At 36.6% G+C, this 21,746-nt stretch overlaps 1 protein-coding gene across 4 annotated transcripts in view; it reads left to right on the top strand.

The window, feature by feature from the left end:
- Positions 1-21,746, top strand: part of Dmd (dystrophin) — a 1,920,150-nt gene that overhangs the window by 1,682,869 nt on the left and 215,535 nt on the right. For all 4 annotated transcript variants that reach the window (XM_036174407.1, XM_036174408.1, XM_036174405.1 and 1 more), the window contains one exon: positions 450-528. In XM_036174407.1, the coding sequence (XP_036030300.1) occupies positions 450-528 (79 nt within the window). The remainder of the gene's footprint in view (positions 1-449; positions 529-21,746) is intronic.

Consider the following 21,746-nt stretch of genomic DNA (forward strand, 5'->3'; position numbering starts at 1 on the left):
TTAGTGTTAAGAATCAACTAAAACTCTATAGCCAGTAATAATTAGTTAAAATTAATTTAACAAAAATCATTAGTCAAAGATTCAAAGCCAAATATACATTTACAAGATACTATCAGTACTCAGTATAATAGCTGTGACTATTTCCCCAACATTTTATAAAATAAATTAGAATGTGCAATTTATTGGTGGTTTCCAGTGAAGGGAGAGTAAAAAGTATCATTTTAGAACTGTCAGAAAACAACAAGTTATTTGTGTTTGAACTTGGTTTGGTAAAAATGAGTCTTGGAAACCATTTACAGTTAGGACATATTAAAACCAGAGTTATGAATTGTTGCTTTGCTGTTCTTAGCCTTAGAGACCCAAAACATCTTACCATAAAGGAAACAGTATTTTAATTGTTCTTCATTAAAATTTCTGAGAAAATACCACTTCTCTTTCTTTCCTCCCAGGTGGCTGTGGAAGATCGTGTCAGGCAGCTGCATGAAGCCCACAGGGACTTTGGACCAGCATCCCAGCACTTCCTTTCTAGTAAGCCATTTTCATTGTTCTCTGATTAACCTCTTCATTGTGTCTTGGAAGCTAAACAATAGAAGGAGTTCAATTAACAGGCATCTCTGTCAGATATAGGAGAGGTTTGATTTCATCCTGAACTGTAGCTTGGTGGAACACAAGGCTTAGTTAGATGGTTTTCTCTAGTCACCAGCTAAAATACAATTGTTTCCTGCAGTATGTTCTCCAGTACTGACTTTATGAATATTTTGAATATCACTGCCTGTGTCAACTCACTTTGTAAAGCTGATCATTATATCGTCGTGATAACATCACTCAATATATGTCATTATGAGTCTAATTTTTTCTATTCTAGAGATAAAATTCAGTGTCTTATTCATGCTAAGCAACTGTTGTCCCACTGAGCTAAATTCCTAGCCTTTGTTTTTTGTGAGACAAGGTCTCACTCCATGCTAAAACTGACCTCAAACTCACTATTCTTTGCCTAAACCTCTCAAGTGCTGGAATTACAGACATGTGACACCAGCTATAGTTTTTAACAAAACTCATTAAATTCTTTCATCTCCAATTGTTCCCTTTCCTTAAATATCCTTACTTCTCTTTATCCTTCATTTTCACTGTTCCTTTTCTTTACCAGTTTTCATAATTTGTTCATTGAAATTTGTAATCAATTGCATTATTTATATGTTATAATAAAAAATGCATGTTTTGTAATTAATACTAAGAAAGACAGTTTTAGTTTACTTAAAGATTCACTGGAACATTCTATTAGTATCACCATGCATATCTAATTGGCAAGCACCTGTTTTTCTCTAATTAGTTTTGTTAATTTTTAATATCTCTATGGTTATATATGTTTCTATGGAAATGTACTATATATGTTTCTATGGAAATGTACTATATATGTATAACTGCATTTACTTTGTAATGTGTAAGTTTTTCTATATATATATATACATATATATATATATACATATACATATAATACATTTCCATAGAAACATGTGTGTGTGTGTGTGTGTTGGAGTACTTAAAAGCCACAGTTCTACTCCATATAATTAATACTTCTTAGTATTTGATATATTATTTTGGGGTCCTACATGATTATGTAGGTGGTTTTAACATCTCTTAATGCAGTTACTTTGTGATATGCAATTTTACAAACATTAATTGATTTGGTTCTTCTAGCAAGTCCATGAGGTTGTTCAAGTATTATACTCATTTTAATGATGAGGAAATTATACTCATTTTATTGATGATGAAATTAAGAAATCCACATTTACACAGCAGATTTATAAGCAAGCCAGAATTCCAACTTAAGAAGTCTGTTTTTAACCACTACACTGCAGCTTCACTTAATTTATATTATAAAAAGGAAGTAATTCTGCAGGGTCTCCCTTCAAACAGCTGGTGTGTGCGTGTGTGTGTGTGTGTTATGCATGCATGTCTATCTGTATGTCTCTGTGTGCCTGTGTAGTGTATATACTTCCTAATGTGGGCATGGACACATTTGCATGCAGGTATGGATGTACACATATATGCACATGCATATGGAGAACCTAAGTCAATACTGGGTGACTTTCTTTATTGCACTCTTTGATTACAAATTACAAATTGATTACAAAAAAATATTTTTGAGACAGGCTCTCTCACTGATCCTTAAACTCACCAAACCAGATAAAGTGACTAGTTATCGAGTTCTGGAGATCCCCCTGTCTCTACCTCTATATCATTGAGGTTACAGAGATACCACTCTTACCAGCTTTTAAGTAGGTGCTAGAAATCTGAAGTCAGGCCCTCATGCTTGCACAAAAAACACTTTTCCCACTGAACCACATCACCAGTCCCAGTCCATTCTTTTATTGCTAATTTTTGTCCTTTCCTGTGTAGACGAATTTTTAAACAGTCTTACTAAATAAGAAACACAGAGCCAATTACAGCTGTGAAAGCCTTAGAGATCATAAAAATAGTGAGAGCCACCAGCTAACCTTAGCTCACCATGCCACTGTAGCTTCCTAAGAGAGCCACTTTTTCCTCTCTAACCTGCGCCTTTATGGCCTTGCTGTTCTGCCTTCTCCTTGGCTCTAAGCCCAGCCACATCACTTCCTCATCACTGCTGGTCTATACAGACCTCCAGGTCTCTATGGTTGGTACTGGGATTAAAATCTCGTGTCACCATGCTTGGCTGTGTTGTTGACCACAGAGAGACTCTGCCTGCCATGTGATCAGATTAAGAGAGTGTGCTACCACTGCCAGACTTTTATTTATGGCGGCCTATGACCTCTGATCTCCAGGCAAACTTTATTTGTTAACATACAAATAAAATATCACGACATTTCAGCACAAATAAAATATCACCACATTCCTGTCTCTTTTATTCTCAATTGGCTAATGAAAAGATCCATGCTCACAAATATTGTAAAGTATTTGACTAGATATTTTCTTTTGTTTCCAATTGGTCACTATCTTTCACAACAAAAATTCCTAGAAAAATGTTAGTATTGTTTTTTTTTAAATACATGAATAATGGGTTAAGTAGAGAAATAATGTTTTCTTGATTCATTCTATCTTCACTAGTTATTTGGACAATCTTTTGATCCCACACATGATTAGAAGATAAAGGGGGAAAGTTAAAGGAGTATTTCTCCATAAGTAGGACTATGGCTTTTAGTAATTTCGCTAGAAAAATTATGAAGGCTGAAGATTGTCTTGGCAACAGCCAGACTATTTAATTTAATTAAGATTAAATGTGATAACATACTCCTTAGTGACTCATAAACCATAAATAAAAACATTACTATTATGAATATTAATTATTCCTCAGATGCCATGTATATTCATTCATACTTTCTTTTCTCTGCTCCCCCCTTAAATTCCCATGTCTTCCCCATTAAAACCTATTCCCAGAAAATGATACGTTACACTCATTTAACACAGGTGACAGATAAAGTTTAATGTATACTTCTCCCTGGTTATTTGCATTTTAATAGGGTAAAAATCCATAAGCCTGAGGGATAGCTCTCTGATGGTAGAACGTCAGCCATAAGCTCTGAGCTTTGATGAGCTAGGTGAAGCATCTTCATACCTTTCAAACCATGTCATATCATACCTTTCAGAAAGGTCAGGCCTGTGGCCATGTGCACTCAGAAAGAAACTGATCTGCCTGAATGGGACTAGTCCTAGAAGTCAGAAATATTATCAATATCCATATGGAATATGAAAATACACATAGAAGCTCCACTTATGTGTGTAAAAATATGCTAAAATGTTTAAAGTCATGTTACAGAAATAGAACAGTGAGACTAAATATGGATTGAATCTTCATGCTATCTTCTTTAAATTCAAAGGCAATATACATTCACTAGAAAAATGTTATAGCAGTAAGGGCAAACAGGGAAAGGTAATTATCAATAATCCCACTACTCACATATAACACACTCCAAAATTCAGTTGATATATTTTCTGTTTGTCTCTCTGGGTTCAAGTTCTTCTGTTTTCTTTTTTTTTCTTCTCTTCTCCCAGTCCAGAGATAAAATGAAAGGCCCCTGTACAAACTAGCAAGTACTCTACTACTGAGCTATATCTCCAGCCTCTTTTTATTTTGAACCAGACAGGATTTTTTTTTTTTTGGTTTTTTAAGACAGGGTTTCTCTGTGTAGCTTTGGAGCCTGTGCTGGAACTCACTCTGCCCAGGCTAGCTTCAAATTCACAGAGATCCTCCTGCCTCTGCCTCCTGAGTACTGGGATTGAAGGTGTGCGCCACCACTGCCAGGCAGGATTTTTTTTTTTAAGAAAAAGAAAAAGCAAGCAAGCATGGTACACTAGCACTTGGGAGACAGAGACCAACAGAGAACAACTCAAGTTGTTCCTAGCCAGCCAGGGATAGACAATGAGACATTGTCTCAAAAAAAGTTAAAGTTTGATGACTTGATTTTTCTCCTCACTAATACATTAAAATACTTTTATTTACATCCTCTATTAATAATTTTTAAGTAAATTTATTTATATATTTATTTTACATCCCAGCCACAGCCTCCTACATTCCTCCCCTCCCAGGCCCTTCCCCATCCCCTCTCTCTTCCAACCCCTCAATCCCTTCCTTTTCCATCTCCATCCAGGAAAGGGCAGGCCTCCCATGAATATCAACAAAACATGGCATATCAAGTTGCAGTAAAACTAAGCACTTCCTCATGTAACAAGGCTGGGCAGGGCAACCCAATATGAGGAGTAGGGTCCCTAAAGCCAGTAAAAGAGTCATAGACAGCCCCTGTTCCCACTGTTAAGAGTCCCACAAAAAGACCAAGCTACACAACTGTCACATATATGTAAGAGGGCCTAGGTCAGTCCCATGCAGGCTCCCTGGTTGTCAGTCTGTGAGCTCTTATGAGCCCAGTTTAGTTGATTCTGTGAGTTTTCTTGTGGTGTCCTTGACTCCTCTGGCTCCCACAATCCTTCAATTAATAATTTTAATAGCTGACCAATATTTCCTGCTGTAGCTGAACCAAATTTGCCAAGAGAATTCTGTTTTTATACTAAGATTATTTCAAAATGTTCACTATGATATCTAATAGTGTAGTTGCTATTCTACAGATATCTCAGATGCTCTCTCCAAGATAAATGTCTAAGCATGTAATTGTGGAGTTAAAGGTTGTTTTGATTTGTAAAACTTTTCATGTGGATTATCAGAGTTGCAAAAGAAATTAAGTGTCTGAGGCAGGGCATCTTGGAAGTCATTTATTTTCTCTCCAGTTGTTTTCTATAATAAAAAATAAAATAGCTTCTTTGCCACAATATAAATAAAAATAAATACTAAATAAAAAGACACTATAGTTCAATTGTTCCCTCAGTACCTCTGATTCAAAGATTATCTTATTGATAGTGTACCAATTGAGAGTACAAATTTGAATGTCCATCAGTGGTGGCTCACACCTTTAATCCCAGGATTTGGGAGGCAGAGGCAAAAGGATCTCTTTGGGTTTGAGGCCTGCCTGGTCTATAGAGCAAGTTCCAGGACAGCTAAGGCTACACGGAGAAACACTGTCTTTAAAAAATCAAATAAAAAAGATCTGTGATATATGTCTGTATTTAGAGCCATTAGTGAGGCTAAGTCAAGAGGATTATTTGAAATCAGCCTGGCCAACATAGCAAATACTTCCTCATAAAGAAAAAGGGAGCAGGAGAAAGCTATAATTTGTAGGTATAACTGGGTTCAAATTCTCACTCAGATACCTTATAGAAGACTTGATATCTCCTTAAACATTACTTAGAACTTTGTGTATAATTAACCTATGTTCATGTTTCATCAATTTTTGTAATACAGGTTTTCACTCATACTTCAACAGCTGTTATATTAAAATGCATCTTATGACCAGTAGGATTTTGAGTTTAGTGAAGTACAGTGGCATTAAGAAAATCAAATTGTTAGTATATATTGAACTCTTAGAAAACTTCCTGGGAAAAGTTAATTGGCATACTTGTGTTTGCTACTAACATTAGCTTTAGTATCATGATTGCTATCATCTTGGCAGTTGAATGTTTTAGATTCAAACTTCTCACACAACATCATTTATCCTCTTGTATTTGAATCTCAATGTAAGTAGCTAATATCATCTCTGAATATGGATCTAATGTGAACATCCAGTGCCTCACACATTATAAGAATTTAATAATGATTTTTGTATTAATGAACAGATGAATAACTCAATGGGTATACCCTAATTTCTTTTGTATCAGAATGGGCTTAATCTTGGTAACAATTGTTTTCTTCTAGGATAATACCTGAATATTTTATAGGTGTTTAATAAACACTTACAGAATGAATTAATTCTTATCACCAAAATAATGAGATGATAAAATTATTCCTGACATTGCTAAACCACAGTGGTCTGGAAATTTAACATAGTAACTATCACAAAACTGGCATTGATATATAATGTGACCTTTTGTGTTCTTCTTAGGAAAGAGTATAGCATTCATAACTTTACATGGTAATTTTTAGAAAAGTCTGCTGTGCCATGTTAAATATTAAGAGACAATATTGGCTTCAAAGTTATGGCATGATCTCATTTTAAGTTAAAAATAAAACAACAGAAAAATGCACAGAAAGAAAATAAAAGTAGATCTGAATGTGAACAGTTATTGTGTCTTTTCTCTGTATTTTGCAGATCATTTATAATGAGCATGTATTATTCTCATAATGAAAAACCAATAAAGATAAAATTCTTATAGTTCAGTTTTAACCCAATGACCTCTTCAAGTATTATACTCTATTGGTGGCAAAGAAACAGTATAGGATGAATTTCTTTTTTTTTTATTTATTCTAAATGTAAAAGCTGTGAACTTCATTGAGTGACCTTTCAGTTCACAGATTATGCAACACTGTAAAAAGAAAGAACTGATCAGTTATTTCTTGCAGGCTTTATAATCTTAATTGTCTTAATCATATCCCCGGTTAATTCTTTTTCTTTCTTGTCAGAGAAACCCATGCTTTTATAGCTTCCTCTCAATAAATAGGGCAAAATAGTTTGTTTCTATCTTGAAAGTCACAATTCTTTACCCACGAATCCCTTCTTTACATGCTTAATGATTTTTGTTTGTTTTTTTTTTTCAAAATCGGAAAAACAACCAGGCATGGTGGTACATGCCTTTAATCAAAGCACTTGGAAGGCAGAGACACATAAATCTCTCTGAATTTGCGACAAGCCTGATCTACACAGTGAGTTCTAGACTAGTCCTATCTCAAAAGAAAGTGCAGGAGGGGGCAACAAACCTTTAAGAATATCTAATAATTTCTAACATTCATATAATAATCTTCCAACTTTTATCACCATAGTCCTTAGGGAATGAGAAAATTGAAATATAAAAGGACTAGTAATTTAGAACTTCAAATGGTTTTAAAGCCATCATCCTGATAGAAGTCCAAAAGAATCTTGCAAGTATGATGTGAGGTGATTTGCAGCCTAAATTCTCTATCAAGAAACCTCCGTGTAAAATCATTTGGGCTAGTTTCTTCATGAGTCACATGCAATCCTGAAGGTTGGGAATTGGTACAAATACTATCAAACCTGTCTGCCATGTTGGTAATGATTCTGTAAGGTTAAGGTAGGCTGATCACTTATGCCTGTTTCCCCAAATCCTATTGTAATGGCTCTTTCTCCTTCAGCATCTTTTGCATCAAAATTTTGTGCCATTGGCCTTACATGTTCCATGTATTTGAACACATAATGAATCTTAGGAAAGTTCTCCATTTCTTCTCTGAGAATTTATATCTTGGAGCTGCAATCAGAAAGATAAATGGCTCAAAAGAAATAGTTGTTGAATGCACAGGAATTGTGAGGTGGTAAATAAACCTACCTTTGGGAGGACTCAGTCAGCCAAAAATGACCATATCAGGAATCAAACATTTTGTGTTGTATGTCATATTTGGTTTGTCAGATTACCACTAACAAATACTATGTTATCTAGATCAACCAAGTCACTTGAAGCAAGGAAGTGATCACAATGTTTATCTGCTAGAAGGGTAACCACTCATCAAAGCTTGTCCAGGACTTTCCAGACTTAAGCGCTGAAATACCCCAATTCTAAAAAATGTCCACAGTTCTGGGAAAAACAGAATAATTAGGCATTTTAGACTTGGGAAATTTTCTACAGAAATAGAGCTTTAGATAGGTCTCCTTATGGAAGCAATTTGTTCCAAGATGAAGGGAAGGGAGGGAAGTTGTCTGTGGTGTGAGGATGCTGGGATGAATGTGACTCAAAACCAAATAAAGAGGTTGAGACTAACTTCAATCTGATCCCATAGGAGACTCTGGAAGCCACATAGCACCATAGAGTCAGATGCACCTTAGAAACATCACTAGCCATTCACAGAGAATAGACTTTTGTAGATACAGTGGTGACAAGGCAGCTCCCAATTGGCTGAAAGAGGTTCTGTTAGTTACATGCAGCTCAGACAAAATACATAGTCAAACGAACTTGAGGGAGAAAGGGCTTATTTTGGCCCATAGTTTAAGGGTACAATCTTTCACAGTAGCTAAGTCATGGCAGTAGGAGCCTGAGGCAGCTGATTGCAGTCAGAAAGCAGAGGAAGATTAATGCCTCTACTCATCTCACTTTCTCCTTTTCATTCAGTCCAGAGCCTCAGCCCACAGAATGAAACTGCCCATATTTAGGATGGGTCTTCCCATCTCAACCTACTCAAAATGATCCCTACAAAGTATGTCTGGAGGTTTATTTTCATCATGATTCTGAACTCTATTAAATAGACCAGGATAACCACCAGACACTTTCTAGTGAAGGAATCAGTGGAGCCTTACTAGCTAGCCAATACTCAGAAGCCCTAGAGATACATCATCTAGTCTGGCCAAAGGAATTCATGTAGACCACTGATAATGACCTCTTCTAGACTGTGTCTTTCTTATTTCAACTTCCTTGAGACAGATTCCTCTAGGGATTTCTTCATGATGGCCTGTGGTAGGAGAGACTAGTGCTAGACTTCTGAATCAATTTCATGACATGGGCACTATTTTAGTGGAATGATGGCGCTAAAAGGTATATTTTTACACTTTCCAGAAAATGAAAGCATTTGTGCCTTTGGCCTAGGATACTATTTTGTCATCTGTCCCAGAATACAAAGTTTTGCACAGCAGAAATGGTGGAATCACATCCCTGTGGGCAAAAATCATTACTTTCATTTTTCCATTTGGATGTTTTCCATTTTCAGAACACAACCAGTTTGAGATTGCAAAATACTTTTTGGTGAGAACTTTGAGGTGAGGACAAAAGGCATTTTGTTCTTTTATAGAATTGCATAAACTGTTTCTTATTTAAAACAACTCTTCTGGATTTTTAAATAGATTTTCACATATATGCAATGAAAAACTCATCTTTATTTCAGTCAGTTGCAGGTATTGCTGCGTTATTTGGTATGTTTCCTTAAGACACTAAGGCATAGGAATGTGTTTATGTGATGAGAGTCATAGGTTCAGAATACAGAGATGCAAAAAGAAGAACAGGAACCATGGCTGGTGGAATGGGCCAGTAACACAGCTGCTCAGGAGCATGAAACAGGTAGATCACAAGGCAAAGTCCTGCCTGAAATACTGAAAGAGGTCAAGGCAACCTGGGAAATTTTGTGAGAGCATATTCTCAAAATAAAAAGTGAGTAGAAGCCCGGGGTCAAATCTCAGTGGTAGAGAGTTCTGGAAAAAACAACAACAACATAGAAAGAGTTCAACAGAGCACACTTGTGTCTCTATGTGCACATTTTTGGGCACAAACTTTAATCTATCACAGTACCATAGCCTCTCTCATCTAATAAAAATAAACAATCTGTTTATAATTTTTATCTTTTTTGAGACAGGGTCTTCTAATGTAGTCCTGGCTGTCCTGAAACTCTCCGCATAAAGGAAGCTGGCCATAAACTCACAGACATTTGCCTGCCTCTGCTTCCTGAATGATCTTATAAAAGGAAAACAAGCACCATCCTTCCTCACAATTTTTGCTTCTTTGTGAATTGTTTTCTTCCTTTGTACTGACATTTATTCATCCCCTCACTTTTCTGCCATCTATGTTTATCCATGTATGATAAGATCTCACTCTCCAAAGGAACAACATCTGATTTGGTCAGCTATTTCATATTCTTCTAAGAGTGAACAGACTTAACTGTAAATAAGTCTTCCTGACCTAAGCACTATATGACACTTTGAGCCAGATATTTGTTGGGAACTGTTTGCTGTATTATCCGTGGTAAGTGATCTTTAGCCTCTATCTACTGCATAGCAGTAAGAAATTTTCTCTTCTGTTGTAACAAACAAAACTGTCTACAGATATTGTCAAACATATCCTTAAGAGTAAAATTGTCCCCAATTGAAAACTATATTTTCATGTATTAATTGTCTGTTTACTTTGAAACATGATCTCTCCCTGTATCCCAGGTTGGCCTAAAAGCCACTATATGGTCCAGGCTGGCCTCAAACCCATACCAGTCTAACTACTTTGTCCTTCTGTAAACTTGTATTGTAGGTGTATGGCACCATGCATGGAAAGCATCACTCTTATATATCAACCTCTGAACAATTTATGAACATGGATGTGGGGAGTCATGTAGAATACTATACTTGTGAAATAATTTAAGACTACTTTTCTGCACTCTTATCACCATCCTCAACAACATACACACACAAACACAAAAGTGAATGGAAGTATTCTCCAGTTGACAATCTCTAGGGAGTGTCAAAGCTGCCTTGCTGAGAAGATATTGCTCCTGGCTGACATGAAGTTGTATGTTCTTGTCTTAGTTAGGGTTTCTATTGCTATGAAGAGACACCATGACCACAAAAAGTCTTACAAAGGAAAAAATTAATTGGGGCTGGCTTACAGTTCAGAAGTTTAGCCCATTGATATCATGGAAGGAACATGATAGCATGCAGCCAGACATGGTGCTGGAGAGGAAGTAGAAAGTTCTACATCTGGATAGGCAGACATCAGGAAGAGACAGTGAGCCACTAGGCCTGGCTTGAGCTTCTGAAACCTCAAAGCCTACCTACCAGTGACATACTTCCTCCAACAAAGTCACACCTACTCCAACAAGGCCTAATTGTGCCACTCCCTATGGGCATAGGCTTATGGGGGACATTTTTATTCAAACCACCACAGAAATCTATAGACATCTTTTGATTGATATGACAGAAAAACCTACAGAAGTAATTAACACAGCCTGCAGGATCAACTGAAGTTGTCATTGGGTTATCGCCAAGCATTCCTACTCTCTTCTCCTCTCTTCCTCAGTTGTTCAGCACAGTGATACACTTTAAGAACCATCACTTCCTCTAAATTTTATATTAGAGTCGCCTTGTTAGGGAAACCCACCCATTAGGGGACAAGATAACTGAGGACATTTCAGAGTGATTTGATTCCCTCTCATTTTTGTAATGAGGTTGATGATTTTTGTTCGTTGTAAGTACTGGTGATCATTATTTAAGGTGACTGGCCTCTGGTCTCCATAAATAGTTACAGTAGAAAAATATATCAGTGTCTTGCCTTACAACATGAACTCAGGAGTAGTCACACCAATGATAAGCAAGAGTTAGAATAAAGAATAGCTGATTAGAAAGATCGTAACAGGAAACTGGGCAGAGTGTCAATAGCATAGGGTAAAGGGTATACATATTGCTTTTTTAAAATTAGTTCTGTCTTAAAGTGACTTTTATACACATGCAGTATATACCTTGAATGAATGAATAATGGGGTCCTTTAAAGGCTCTTCCCACTGTAATACACTAGAAAAGAACAGTCTTGTGCCTAGTCTAATGTCCCAAGAAGTTAATGAGGTTTACTTCATTTTATCTCAACTAAGAGTACACCACTCAGCAGTATCTATCTAGTGACCAATACAGATCAAATTCTATTCTAGAAACCGGAAAATAGTAGCTAACAAAACAAAGTTTCTGTCTCATAGAAATTAAATTTTAATAAAATATGGACAATCAGATTACGATGAGACTGATAAAGAAGAATAAAAAGGCCAGAGAGATAAAAGGAGGATTTTTTTTAAGTTTTGAAACTGTGATACAACTATATATATATAAAACTCCTACCATATACGCTCTTGCTCTTTATGAACTTCATGGTCTCTTTCTTTAATTGTTAATTTATATTCCAAAATTCATAAACACAAGTTGCTTAGTCCATATAATGTTACCTATATGTATATGATCTCGGGGCTAACCAATTGGTACCAAATAACCAATTTGGTGTTCTTTCCTTAGGAAAATGATTTCTCCCACTCTAAGCATTGAGGAAAGAAATTTTATAAGGAGAAGGATCAAATATGAAGAGATTGGTGTAGAAAAGCATGAGAGTGACCATCTTAGTTACTATTGTATTGCTATGAAAAGACACTACAACTAAGGCAAGTCTTAGAAAGGAAATCATTTAATTGGGGGCTTGCTTACAGCTTCAGATGTTTAGTTCATTATTGTATTTTTTTTTTTTTTTGGATTTTTTGTCTCTTTGGGGACCCACCACCCAGTTCCCAAATAAATACATGAAGACTTATTCTTACTTATGAAACTTACTTGTTTCTACCCAGCTTTTATAACTTAAATCATTCCATTTCTCTTTAACTATGTTTTCCCTCTGGACTTTTTACCTTTCTTTATTCTATATATCTTTCTTTTCTTCTTACACTTCTTTTCTTCTGTGGCTGGCTATGTGGCTGGGTGCCTGGGCCCTGGCAACCTCCTCTCCTCCTTTATCACTCCTTGCTCTTTTCTTCAGACTTGACTTCTCCTCCCATTTATTCTCTCTGCCTGCCAGCCCCATCCATCCCTCTCCTGCCTCACTATTGGCCATCAAGTATTTTAGACAGGCAAAATAGCAGGGCTTTACAGAGTTAAACAAATGTAACATAAAATAATGCAACATATCTTTGCCTCATTAAACAAATATTCCACAGCATAAACAAATGTAGCATATATTAAACTAAAATTCCACAACATATTATCATCACCATGGAAAGCATGACAACATGCAAGAGTAGTGCTGAAGAAGTAGCTGAGAGTTTTACATCCTGATCCAAAGGCAGAAGGAGGACAGCAATTCTGGGCCTGTTGTGGGCTTTTGAAACCTCAAAGTCTGTACCTGGTGGTACATTTCCTTCAACAAGGATACACCTGTTCCAACAAGGCCATACCTCTATCTAAACCTTCTCAAACATTTCCACTTTGTGGTGACAGAACATTCAAATATATGAGCCTATGGGGGCCATTCTCATTCAAATCACCACAAGTGACCTAGACAGATAGATATACTGGGGGCAAAGTATCTCAGGCAGATGAAGCAGTAAAGATAAAGACTTCAAAATGGGAGTATGATTAGAAGGGTTGAGGACTAAAGAGGAAGCAAGTGTGACTGAAGTTAAGAAACAAGATGGCAAATGTTAGGTTCCCAAGGGACCAAGAGCCATACCAGGCAAGACCATATTAGCTGTGACCACAAGTCTTTGGAACTTATCCTTAATGAGAAGAGAAAGCTTCATATTCTGAGTTAAGAAGTGGCATGTATCTGTATCATTCTTAATTACTGTAGCTGTGTCATTTACTCATTCATATATAATTCAAATTCCCTAAGCCCTTGAAATATAATGACGCAGGCCTGGAGACATAGCTCAGTTGGTACAGTGCTCGTCTACACATCAGGAAGCCCTAGGTCCAATCTGCTACACAACAGTGGCACATGTCTGTAATCCTGGAAACAGAAGGTACAGAAGCTCAAGTTCATTCTCACCTAAGTAGTAAGTTTAAGGGCACTCTAGAATACAGTAGACCCTGAGATACATGAGAGCTTTTCTCAAAAATGAAAAGAAAAATAGAAAGGTATGTATGAGAAAGACAGGATTTTGCCCTTAGGACACTTGAATTCTAAGCAAAACAGACATATAGGTAGAACTATAGAGGTGGTAAACTGTGAGTGGTGCAGGGGTTGATTAAAAATAGGAACCAATTCTACAAGGAATTAAGGAAGGAAATAACTGGTACTACTGCACATTTTCCCAGAGGCTATACATAAATTTGAGTTAGTGGGTATTCTTTCTAATAGAAATCTAGCAAAGAAGGTTTCTAATTGTTTGGTCCTTGATTTCAATTAGCAAGAGGCACAAGATGCATGCAGCAATGAGAAATTAGGTTCTTCTTTCTACTTAGCCATTCTGATATGATGAATATCCCCCTTTGCAATCTTATGAGTTGTCTCCTTATAGCCCTTTTGTTCAGGAAAGGAACTTCTTATGTGTGTATAATGAATATAAATATAGGTTTTAAATAGTGCTAATATTTTAATGAGATAGAAATAGACAGACAAGGGACAGAATAATTGAAGGGTTAGTCAACATGGGGGCAATATGATGTGGAAAGAAAAGGTCTGAGCAAGAAATGCCTGGAAAAAAATTGAAGAGGCATGAGAAGAGATCATTTGCTGTGAGTTAAAGAGAGAAGGGGTTTGTTCCCAAATAGCAAAATGTGAATTAGTCTTAGTCTCTTTTCTATTACAATAAGAAATAACTTGAATATGGCTAGTGCATAAAGAAAAGAAGTTTTGCTATATCAAGTAGTGGATGGCAGTACCATATTGAAACATGTACAAATTGGATCACATGGCAAGACAGGAAGCCACCTAAAAAAGGATCAGACTTTCCCCTTTATAAAAAAATACTTTCTGTAAGAGGCTGGAGTGATGGCTCAGTGGTTAAGAGCACTGGCTTCTCTCCCAGAGGACCTGAGTTCAATTCCTAACACCCAAATGGTAATTCACAACCATCTGAAACTCCATTTGCAGGAGATCCAATGCCCTCTTCTGGTCCCCATTGAGTATGAAGCATGTGTTTTACAGCCAAACATGCAGGCAAGATACAAATAAACATAAACAATACACACACACACACACACACACACACACACACACACACAAACACACATACACACACACCTTGCTATCTTAGCCAGGGATGGTTGTCCATGCCTTTAATCCCAGCACTCAGGAGGCAGAGGCAGGCAGAAGCTGGCAGATCTTGGTGAATTTTAAGCCTCATGTGGTTTACAAAGTGAGTTCCAGGTCAACCAGGGCTGCATAGTGAGACCTTTTCTCAAAATATCAAATCTTGCTATCTTGAAAACTAGCCAGGCTCCCATGATAATTTAGTTTTTTTTAGAGGTCAGTACATTTAACCTAACTACCCAACCCATTAGGCCCTACCTCTTAATGTTTCCACTACCTTAATAATGCCACCCTGAGGACCAAACCTGTAACATATAAATCCTTGCAAGACAAACTAAATCCAAAACCCTCATAGAGTTTTTGCTGTAGAAGTTGACCTAATTTAGTTATCATAGCAAAGAAACTAATTCAAAAGATGTGGTCCTGAAGGCCTAGAGTAGAAACATCAATTAAAGATGTTAGGGAAGGAGAGAATATTTCAAATAGAATCTTCAGTTATTTATGGAGCCTAGCACAAAAATCTTACAAGAACTTTGCTATCTTAATATAAAATAAGGATGGCAATGCTTACATTTTAACCAGGATAGTACATAATTTCTGAACAGAGTGCTTTTCATACATGGACCATCTACACCAATTTAAGGAGAAAAATAAAAAGAAACTAAGTTTTTGCTAATGTGGACTTTAATTTAAAATTCAGTATTCGACATTGAAATTAAAATCAAGTTTTTATTTAAATCTGTAAATATTTACCAATTAGCTTTGGATTCCTAGGTAATATTAATGTCAAGTGACAAAAGACAGTTTAGTTTCATAACTGATAGATTTGTCTCCTTTCATCTTTTGCTACTCTGAGTACTGAATAATTGTTTTTGGAAAGTCAGAAAATGGCTGGAAAAGGAAGAATGATTATATCCTTGCATTACTCACTGGGCATGTGCTTTGGTGGTCAATACTGAGAGTCTGTTTCCTTTTCCTCATTACTGGAATTCCTCACACTAATGATAGGTTAGTTATTGAGATTAACATCCTGATAACTTACTACTTTATAAAGTATAAATAAGTAATCCTGTGTGCTAACACTGAGGATTCTCACAATTACCCTATAAAATGGAATTCTCCACTTGGATGGCATACTAACACATCCAAGTTCATACTTGTAAACAGGATGGATTGTCATCTGTAGAACAAGGTCTGGCAGTGACTATTTAGTGAATCCCAAAAGCTTCAACACTACAGACTAATGGGAATAATCTCCTTTTATCCTTGGGTGCAAGTAGAGGGGCTGAACAGATAGGGACTTTGGATCCTGTTTTCATGCTTATGGGTCTAGTTAAAGCTGGTCTGGAAAGCTCTGTCTGCTTCGTGGGGCAGGTTGGAGGAGTTTGTCTTCAGACTGTGGATTCAGTTTAGATTATTTCTAAAGTTGTTTGGGATTGAGACCCCGGTTGTAGGAGCAGAAGCCACCACCTGGGGTATGTTCTCATGGCAGATTGCCAGCACATAAGAGAGCAAACCTCCGTCCACATCCACAGCATATCTCCTAAAGAAAATGAAATGTGTGAATCAAGGTCAAGGTTGGCATAGTACATTGTTCACCAGGAAAAACTCTGGTTAGAGTACTCATATTTAATTCTTTTACAATAAAATAAAGAATTGGACCTCAATTCAGACAATCCCATTCGCTGTTTGCTTTAATTACTAGCATATCCTTAGCTATTTCTCAATCTTCTCACCTTGATTCTAAATATATATATCACCTGTAGTCATTTGTTTTTTTTAATATCTGAGCTACTCCCCACTGTCTCTGATTTCCAATTTTACTCCTTGAAATTTCCCTGGTGCCTAATTCAATACCACTCACACAGAGAGCATTCAGTAAATGGTGATGACTGCCTGCCGTCCTTTAAATGCACATCTGGAGTGACACTAAAGGCACCTGGCAATACTGCACTGACTTGTTAGTAACCTGACTTAACCCAGATGGCTCAAAGACTGCAGCCACTATTACCTGAAGGAAAAGCCTCTGGTAATGTCATCAGCTGGCTCTCTTTAAACTGATTCAGAAATACCACAAACAGAAGTTGGACACCGCTCCATACAGATACCCACTCACCTATATCTGACCTGTGGAGCTTAATTTCTTTCTTACTTTCTGAATGAGCACAGTGATGGCCTAGGTGCTCTTCTGTGAGTCTGTCTAAAGGAGCCTTTCTTTCATGAATCATGCCATCTAATATTGTTTATTAGATTGGTGGAAGGCTGCAGCCAGCAGCACTAGATAGCAGATAGTGTTACCTTTGCAACTCAGTCACCTTGCCAAGTAGTTTAGCTTGAACTCTTGACTTCCCAGATCAAATTTAAGCCTGATGCTCTAAATGACTTGGCCATCTACTGACAAATCCCATGGTGTGCTATTCTGCTCACCATGTGTGATGGTCTCAGAGCTCAGTGTTATCTGCCTGACAGCTCTTAGAATATTTACAGGTTGTTATTCGTGAGGAATTTTAGTTAGCCATAAAGATTTTCACAGCTATGGCAGACATTAGAGGTCTCATTCATCACTCTTGTGACCTTCCCCTCTGGAATGTAGCCCATCTGTCTCTGCTGTTGAAATCTTTATGGAAAATCAGCCCATCTTTGAAAGTTTAGTAAGTGGTCCTAAACTTTTCATTGAATCTTTACTTTTGATATATGACACAGACGTATAAAGCACTATGCTTATTTTAATTTAATGTTTTGAAAAGCATTAAATTTAACTCAGCCTTTCAGATAAATGACAGAAAACTTATAGGAACTATATGCATCACATTCAATGAAAACAGAAGCCATAGAGAAAGTAATTGCAAGGAGAAATGATACATAGACATACTTGAAGCTTAATAACTACATGAAAACTTAAACAGTGTATTATAGTCTTGATGATGGCTTCAGAAAGTTAAAGTAGTGGAAATAAGGCTGTCATGTCATTGACTATTACAAAGAAGATCCTCATCTGAAAATTCAGTAAAGGCTTGGCCTGAATAGCCAGGTTTGCAGAACTGTAGAGAAGGAAGAAACTGCTCTCTAATATTGTCCCTATTCATTTAACACTTTACACATTTCAAATGCAGTTTTTCAGATACTTGATCAGGGCCTACTCTATCTACTTCCCTTTGGCATGCTCCCTTGTTCTGCTCATAGGATCAAATAGCTCTTCTCCTTCTGAAACTTCAGTCCATTGGAATCACAGTTGTTCACACTCACAAACTAGGATTTTCTTGTGTTCAGCTCTACCTTGTCCAAGTGTCTGTTTTGTGACGTGCTGGTGGTTCAGTTGCCATCACAATGTAGAGATATAGTCCCCACATCTTCTCCAATGTTGGACAGTATACTCACCCTTTTATCTTTATTCTTTTTAAGCTATATTGTGATAAGAAAGATATAGAAAACTATGTAAATTCAATGTATATAATAGAATGCATTTGAATACATTCAACAATCTATGATCCTATCACTGAAAAAGATAAAGGTAATAAACATATATAACCTTCAGTATTCCTTACATCTGTTTGGTTCTTGTATGTATTAAAGATATTTAAGTTGAGATCTATCATCTCAAAATTTTAAGAACATTGTACTATTAAATGTAGAAACTATTCTAAACAGTATGTCTCCATTGGCCATTCACATAAGACAACTAAATCACTGTACCCATTAAACAGCAATAGTCCATTTCCTCCTCCCCTATGCCTTGGCTACTACCACTCTGTTTTGTCTCTCTAACATAGATTTATCATGAACAAACCATCCTGAAAATGCCTGATCTTGTCTATGGGGCTAACTACTGTCAAGTACCTTATACAAGTGGAATAGTACAGTATTTGACCTTTTATTTGGGGACATGTCTTCAAATTCTAGCTGCACTGTCATAAATGATAGATTTTCATTCTTTTATGTTTGACTGTTTTATGAGGCAGGGTCCCACTATATAGCCCAGGCTGGCCTCAAAGTCTTGAACTTCTTGCCTCAGCCTCCTAAGTGATGGGATTATAAGTGTACATTATTGAATTCAGTAATTTTCTTCTGTTCTGGTTAGTTTTTTGTTTTTTGGGGGGGTTGGTTTTTTGTTTTTTGTTTTTTGTCAACTTGATAAAAGTTAGGGTCGTCTGAGAAGAGGGAACCTCACTTGAGTAAATGCCTCCATATGATTGAACTGTAGACACCTATTATTAAGAAGAGTAGGTGTGCCGGGCGGTGGTGGTGCATGCCTTTAATCCCAGCACGAGGGAGGCTGAGGCAGATGGATCTCTATGAGTTTGAGGCCAGCCTGGGCTACAGAGTGAGTTCCAGGAAAGGTGCAAAGCTACACAGAGAAACCCTGTCTCGAAAAACCAAAAGAAGAAGAAGAGGAGGAGGAGGAGGAGGAGGAGGAGGAGGAGGAGGAAGAGGAGGAGATGCCTAGTCTTATGGCAACTTGATATACCATGCCTGGCTGATATGAATCAGAAAAGTAGGAATAGATGAGGTGGGGGAAAGTAGTGGTTGGGGGAGTGACTTGAAGGAGAGGAGGGACAGGAAATTTTGGTTGGGTTATTAAATAAACAAACAAACAAACAAACAAACAAATAAATAAATAAATAAGATTGAGCTGTATGCAAATCTGTGAGGGAATTTTCTTGAGTTACAATTGCTGTGAGAGAGCCCAATCCATTCTGGGCAGTGCTATACCTGGGCAGGTGGTCCTGTGTTGTACAGGAAAGCAAGCTGAACAAGCCATAAGGAGCAAGCCAGTAAGCAGCATTCCTTCATGACCTACCTCTTCTTCAATTCCTGCCTCCAGATTCCTGCCTTAAGTTTGATTTCTCTTCAGGATGGACCTAAGAGCTGTAAGCTAAAATAAATAGTTTCCTTCCCAAGTTGTCTTTGGTCATATTGTTTCATTGCAGCAATAGAAAGCTAAATATTCCATCATATGGCAATGTGTTGTGTACACACTATTCTCTTTTACAATGTCCCTTAAAGAACCCAACCATTTTCGTGGCTGCAACCATTGTTCTAGTACTTAAATTCATCTCTCACTTAAGTTTAGATGAAAAGATCAATCTTCTAAATATTTTAACATAATTGTATCATTCATGAGAAACTTTTTTCCTAGGTTATTTTTCTGCCAATGATCCCTGTATTTATTTCCCTAGTAACTAATTCTTAAAATCATCTGTAATTTCTCACTACTTGTAGGAATCAAGTATGAACTACCTCTCCACTTCACTCTTTTTTACCTTTGGTCTATGTGTAGGATGTCAACAAAAACAAAAACAATCTGATCTTCTAATTAAGATGGATCTTTCTCACAAAAGAGTCTGCATAAAATAGACTATGTCCCTCTATTTTGCACTTATATGAGGTATTTCAGAATAGTCAGATTTACAGGAGCAGAAATTAGAATGGGGTAGCCGCAGAATGTGAATAGGAGGAAATTAAAAGAAATGGTTCAATGGGTACAAAATTTCAGTAACTTGAGATGAATTGATACAGGGTTATTCTGTACAAAAGTGTCTATTAGCTATTTCAGCGTTGTATTTTATCTTCATCATTAATGCAGATGAAAGATCTGTTGAACAGATGCAATTGCTTTAAAAAAGACAGAGATGTAAGAAGAGCCATAAGCTCAAGCAGCTGGGAAGGACTCAAATGCATTTTTCTCTGCCTTACATTAGACTGCTTATGGCACATTGGGAATAGTTATCAAGAGCTGGAGAGATGGCTCAGTGGTTAAAAGCACCAGCTTCTCTTTTAGAGGACCAGAGTTCAATCCCAGCAAAGACATAGCATCTCACAACCATAAGTCACTCCAGTTCCAGAGGGCCAGTGGCCTCTTATATCCTCCGTGAGTACCAGCCAGCCATGTATGTGGCACACACACACACACACACACACACACACACACACACACATACATATACACACACACACACACACACATATATATATATATATATATATATATATATATATATATATATTTACTTCAACACACACCTATGTATATATGTGTGTATAATATATATAATATATATTTATAGCAGGCAGGAATGCAATGGCTGAAAAATACTACATTAGTGAGTGGATGTACCACAATTTTAGAAGAAATTTCTCTCTCTAGGAATCCTTAGCTTGTTTTGAAAAAAAATTATATATATATATATATATATATATATATATATATATATATATGCATTCTCATGTACACATACAATTAAATTCATCTTTTAAAAAGAGTAGTTAGCAGTGGATTAAAGGTCTGAAGACACATGCTTTCCATTTGAATCAGTGAGATTGATTCTATAATTATTTTTCAGATAACATCTTAGAGGTGTGGGATCACAATCATTATTTGTAAAATGATTAACATTTTACAAAGTAGTTTCATATTGTTTAGCATTTATCCTGGCAAGTCATGAAGGGAAATACAGTTATTCCCATTTTACATATGAGAAAAATAGAATTCAGGAGGAGAAAGAATAAAGAAAGGATAAGAAAGTGATGATCAACTCAGAATTTTGCTCTGTAAATTCCACATGACCTCAGGATTGAACATTGGAATAGAAAATTAATATCCTAAGTTCCTTTCTCCATTCAAGGCATTTATAATATTTCAGGAGAAAAGGGACATGTGAGATATATATTCTCAAATTATTCACTATACCAAATGTCATATTTTATGAACTTTGAGAATAATACCAACAGATATCATTGACCTA

Source organism: Onychomys torridus, chromosome X (assembly GCF_903995425.1).
Source record: "Onychomys torridus chromosome X, mOncTor1.1, whole genome shotgun sequence".
Taxonomy (NCBI): domain Eukaryota; kingdom Metazoa; phylum Chordata; class Mammalia; order Rodentia; family Cricetidae; genus Onychomys; species Onychomys torridus.